A 5,840-nucleotide genomic window follows, 5' to 3' on the forward strand; every position below is an offset into this window, starting at 1 on the left:
CATAAAGGCTGTGAAGTGTGATGTCATAAAGGCTGTGAAGTGTGATGTCATAAAGGCTGTGAAGAGTGATGTCATAAAGGCTGTGAAGTGTGATGTCAGTGTTTTAGTGGTGCTAGAACACGGCACACAGTGTCTGGGTCGGCGTGTTCATCCTCTTAAAACTGCATCCCCTCTGTAAAACACAGGAGGCGTTTCACAGCCTGAGAATGTAGCCTGTCTAGCAGTGAGTCTCTCTCTCTCTCTCTCTCTCTCTCTCTCTCTCTCTCTCTCTCTCTCTCTCTCTCTCTCTCTCTCTCTCTCTCTCTCTCTCTCTCTCTCTCTCTCTCTCTCTCTCTCTCTCTCTCTCTCTCTCTCTCTCTCTCTCTCTCTCTCTCTCTCTCTCTCTCTCTCTCTCTCTCTCTCTCTCTCTCTCTCTCTCTCTCTCTCTCTCTCTCTCTCTCTCTCTCTCTCTCTCTCTCTCTCTCTGCCTGTCTGTCTGTATGTCTGTCTGTCTGTCAGAGACCTCATGGCAGAGAGAGATTTCCCAGAACGTCAAAGACTAAGATCGAGAAAAAGACAGAGAGAAAAAACTCACATCATCAGAGGTTTCCTAGGATTGATTCCAACAGTTTGATGAGTCGACAATCTACTGCATCTGGGAGTGTGTAGACAGCAGTAATTCATGTATGTAATTAATCTCATGTTCAGATTTCATATGATGACAACATGGAGCTGTCATGTGTCTGTTACATGGAGCTGTCATGTGTCTTTAACAACATGGAGCTGTCATGTGTCTGTTACATGGAGCTGTCATGTGTCTTTAACATGGAGCTGTCATGTGTCTTTAACAACATGGAGCTGTCATGTGTCTTTAACAGGAGCGCTTTACAGTAAAAGGAAGACGAGGAAAGTGATTTTCCAGAGATTGCTTTTTACGTTTTATAGTTGTAGATCAACATATGTTATAGTAGATCAGAATCCTAACACAATCACTTCCCCTAGGAAGGTCTGTTCACATCCTAGTCACTCTGACTGACATCCTGAGATTGGATTAATCAACAGCGTTAAGATCCCCTCTCCTTTTGTCCTCCCTCTCCAATCTATTCCATCCCTCTCTTTTTCTCATCCCTCTCTTGCAGATTACAGGCAGTGATAAGGGAGGATGATTAAACAGATTATAGGCAGTGATAAGGAGGATGATTAAACAGATTATAGGCAGTGATAAGGAGGATGATTAAACAGGAGATGTTCTGTCCACTTCACAGTCCTGAAAATAAACTCTGAAAGAAAATGAATTATTAGGAACACTATACTAATACTGGGTAGGGCCTCCCTTTATTAGGAACACTATACTAATACTGCATACGGTCTCCCTTTATTAGGAACACTATACTTATACTGGGTAGGGCCTCCCTTTATTAGGAACACTATACTAATACTGCATACGGTCTCCCTTTATTAGGAACACTATACTAATACTGGGTAGGGCCTCCCTTTGCTCTCAAAACAGCCGCAATTCCTCATGGCATTGATTCCACAAGATGGTGGAAACATTCCTTTGAGATTCTGGCCCATGATGACATGATTGCATCACGCAATTCCTATATTGATGTACCGTATCTCAAAAGCCCTGATTCTACTTAATATACCGCAGCCTCTATGAAATGCTGCTGCTGGTACTGCTGAAAACCATCACACATGTGTTGAAGAAGATAATAATAATAAATCCAGTCTCCTTCAGTGTGATGGTAGCAGGATCCACAGAGAGAGAGAGAGAGAGAGAGAGAGAGAGAGAGAGAGAGAGAGGAGAGAGAGAGAGAGAGAGAGAGAGAGAGAGAGAGGGGGAGAGAGAGAGAGAGAGAGAGAGAGAGGGAGAGAGAGAGAGGGAGAGGGAGAGGGAGAGGGAGAGGGAGGGGGAGAGGGAGAGGGAGAGAGAGAGAGAGAGAGAGAGAGAGGGAGGGGGAGAGGGAGAGGGAGAGAGAGAGAAAGAGAGAGGAAGAGAGAGAGGGGGGGAATAAATCCAGTGGTATTACAGTTTGGTAGATTGAGCTGAGGTAGGTGTGTGTGTGTGTGTGTGTGTGTGTGTGTGTGTGTGTGTGTGTGTGTGTGTGTGTGTGTGTGTGTGGAGGAAGTATTGTCTGATACCCTCCACTGATGTAATTCATAACAATGTGAAAATGAGCTGGTCCAAAGAACAAACAAATAGCAGCACTCCTGTGAGGACACCTAAATGAATTTCCTTTATTGCCACACAAACTTTTCAGGTATGAGCCCTTCTTCAGCTTGCATAGGAGGCAATGGCAATCAGTGTCAAAATGAGATTTGTTGTCAGAGCTGAATATTGTCATATAGAGAGCAGGAGTGTGAGAGGTCTGAGCCCCTATTAATACCAGATCCTGCATCAGTATATGTTAATATGAAAAATTAGGGCACACATAGCTCCCTTTTGGACACACATAGCTCCCTTTTGGACACACATAGCTCCCTTTTGGACACACATAACTCCCTTTTGCTTGAGATAGATTGTAGAATTAGTGAATTTACGTTTATTTGTATAGCACATTTCACATTTCACATTATAGCACATCTCATACAACAGGGGCAATTCAAAGTGCTTTACATACATTATTTAAAATACACCAAGAGGAGCGTAGTAAGAAAATAGAAATTACAATGAATAAAAGCAAATATAAGAAGTAAATAGATCAAACATTTAATAAGATAATAGTTAATGGAAAAAAGGCCTGCCAAGTCTCACGCTTTGGCCGTGAGACACACACATATCATCCAGTTCACACTCTCACACGCCACACCTCAAATTTCTCACGCTGAGAAATAACAATTGTTTTGCGGGACTTTTATTTTTTTAATTCCTTGAAAGAAAACATGAGTTTCATGGCATCTTTCTGCACACACGTTAACTTGAGTCTGCAATCGAAGCGGGAGGTAGTAAGGATACTCTACCCTATACATACTCTCCAGAGACAAAACCCAACTAGAAGTTCAACAGTGAATATTTAGCCCTCTGCCTAAAGGAATACCTGGGCCCTGAAATAAACACCCCAACAGAGACCCCTTCCCCCTGCCTCCCCCCCCAGCCTTCACCCCCTCCCCCAGAGAGAGAGAGAGACAGAGAGAGAGAGAGAAATAATAAAGTTGTGTGAAACAGGACGAAATGTTACTGCTATTATGAATAAACCACTTTCTCACAGATCCAGTTCAGATTGTAGCTACATGGGAGGTCATGCCATTGATCAAGTTTACTTCCATAATAATATATGTAAACACAATCCTCATCCCCATTATAACTGTTTGGCTGATAGTCACCCCAGTAGGCTGTGGTCAGAGGTGTGCCATCCACCCATTTCCAGGTCCCCTCTGTGTCTCTGTCAGTCAGACCAATCCAGACGTTCTTATTCAAATCACTGATAAAGTCCTGTTCCTCTCTGCTGTTGATGACCACCAGGTCTGCTCCTCTGCCTCTGCAGTCCTGTCTGCTCTCATCCCAGCTTTTAGTCTCAGTGGAGAGGAAGTAGCAGCTGCAGTCAAACTTCCTCCATCCTTCTGTACAACCGGTTTTCTCACAAAGTTTCCTCTGAAGGTCATCTCTCTCTTTAGTCAGGTTGTTGTTACTGGTCTGTAACTGGTCTCTCTCTTCAGTCAGATTGTTGTAACTGGTCTGTAACTGGTCTCTCTCTTTAGTCAGGGCGTTGTTACTGGTCTGTACCTGGTGAAAGTAGACACTCAGGCCTATGATCCCAGCCAGTAGGAGAACACACAGCAGCCCCAGACACACTGCAGCAGCTCTGAAGGGTCTCTTCTCTGAAGTCTCCGTACCTGACAGCTGATCACCTGCTACGGTCTTTGGAGCGGCGTCCTCTGTCCCAGGGCTGGGGTCATGGAGTCCGGGGGTATCTGCACTGACGTAGATGTCCACAATCCTCTCCTCCACCTCCCCTCTGTTGAACCTGACCTTTTTATCCATGTCAGGCTTGGCATAGATAACCTCAGACATCTTTCCAATACTTTTTATTCTAACTTTACCTCAAATCTACTCTGTAGTCTCTCTGTCTGTGTAGCTGCTTTAGGATGTGTGTCTGACTGACAGCTGAATGCGATACTGTTGTTGCTGCCCTCAGTAGAAAAGGAAGTGTACAAAGTTGATGAGGAAGTACACAGGTGTTTGTGGTTGGTCATCTGTGCTACGTAGGTGTGCTTCTTGATTCTGCCAGGTCATTGTGACTGCCAGGTCCTACCATAGATGTCTTCTAATGATGACTGATATATAGATGATTCACTTACTTTAGACAAATGTACTTAATGTAAGTCACTTTGGATAAAAGCATCTGCTAAATGCCAAACATGTAAATGTAACTTCAATGGAAACTATATGAAACTATATGAAACTATATGGTGCTTAGTTGATAAGTCATGTTCATGACGCCGGTGTGGGCTAGGTAGGAGTACTCTAAAACACACTCTCTCTCTCTCTCTCTCACACACACACACACACACACACACACACACACACACACACACACACACACACACACACACACACATCCCTCTTTTTATTCTAACTTTACCTCAACTCTACTGTATAGTCTCTTCGTCTGTGTAGCTGCATTAGACATTTACATTTTTGGCATTTAGCAGACGCCTTACTCCAAAGCGACTTACAATCGATACATTTGACTAAGGAAGTGAATCATCAATTCACCAGTTCTAGCAGGAGGCATAATCTAGCTCAAGCCAGGGGCCACTGGCAGTCGTTGTGAAAAAGTATATATGTTATGGTACATGTGGGAATACGGTACATACGGAAAATTAGGGTTAGGGTTAGGGTAGCTAGGGTGCTACGGTTAGGATTAGGGTTGGGGTTAGACATGCCAGCATGTACCAAGTCGACGTAGCACCTAACACTAACCCTAGTTTTCCAACATGTACCGTATTCCCACATGTACCGTAACATACTGTACATTTTTTTTCACACTGTGTGTTACGTTGGTGTTACGTATTAAAGTTGTTGGACCAGGTGCAGTGCAGATCAGAATGAATGAGACGGGAGCGTCTGTAGAAAATAAAGTTTCTCTCTTTACTGAGACGGTAAAGCAGGATCAAACAAATACATTTACATTTTTGGCATTTAAACAGACGCCTTATTCCAAAGCAACTAAAGGCCAATGCACACGGCGTGCGATGCGACGTCGCAAGACAACGTTCTATGACAACAATCGCATCCCAATGCACACGGCGTACGATGCGACGTCGCACGACAACATTTGATTCAGGCTGATTACTATAGGCTCCACCAATCCTACCCAATATTGCTTGCCTTGCTTACACAATTTCTCCATATACAACTGGGCATATTGTGCTTACATGCTTGATTATTATTATGTAATATAGGTGTCTTGTAATCCCATATGAGATGGGCCGTGTAGCTATGTGGCATGACACGCCTTCCCACGTTTTATACATTAATGGTGACACAATGGTTAAATAAATTACTTGATTAACTTGTGACACACATCGCTGTTTTAAGACATACATTTTTCGTTGGTTAGTTATCTCAGGTAGCTCGCTACTTAGCTAACGTAATTTACCAGAGAATCCGATTGCCAGAGAAATTGCTCTCCAAGCATGGTCAGTTTTGATCGTATCTTTATACCAGTCATAACTGGGGTTGAAGAGCTCCCTGTGGCTTTTGAATTGGTGTCATCAGCTTGTCATCGTCCATGTTGGCTGTAAGTTGTATAACGTTACCGGTCAATTAACGTACTGTACAGTAGAGTAAATATACATTATAATACACAATATACTCCTGTCTGTTCAACCTGAAGTAAGTTGTCCGGAGCGGT

At 43.4% G+C, this 5,840-nt stretch overlaps 1 protein-coding gene across 1 annotated transcript; it reads right to left on the reverse strand.

Moving 5' to 3' along the window:
* Nucleotides 1-2,307: 2,307 nt before the first annotated feature.
* LOC308165645 (uncharacterized protein) lies at nt 2,308-3,994 on the reverse strand (the record flags this gene model as incomplete). Its single annotated transcript, XM_080539795.1, has 2 exons — nt 2,308-2,375; nt 3,307-3,994. 2 exons carry the CDS (start codon nt 3,992-3,994, stop codon nt 2,308-2,310), a joined length of 756 nt encoding a protein of 251 aa, XP_080395921.1.
* Nucleotides 3,995-5,840: the final 1,846 nt, after the last annotated feature.

This window comes from Nansenia antarctica, assembly GCF_963989245.1.
Source record: "Nansenia antarctica genome assembly, chromosome: 9".
Lineage (NCBI taxonomy): Eukaryota > Metazoa > Chordata > Actinopteri > Argentiniformes > Microstomatidae > Nansenia > Nansenia antarctica.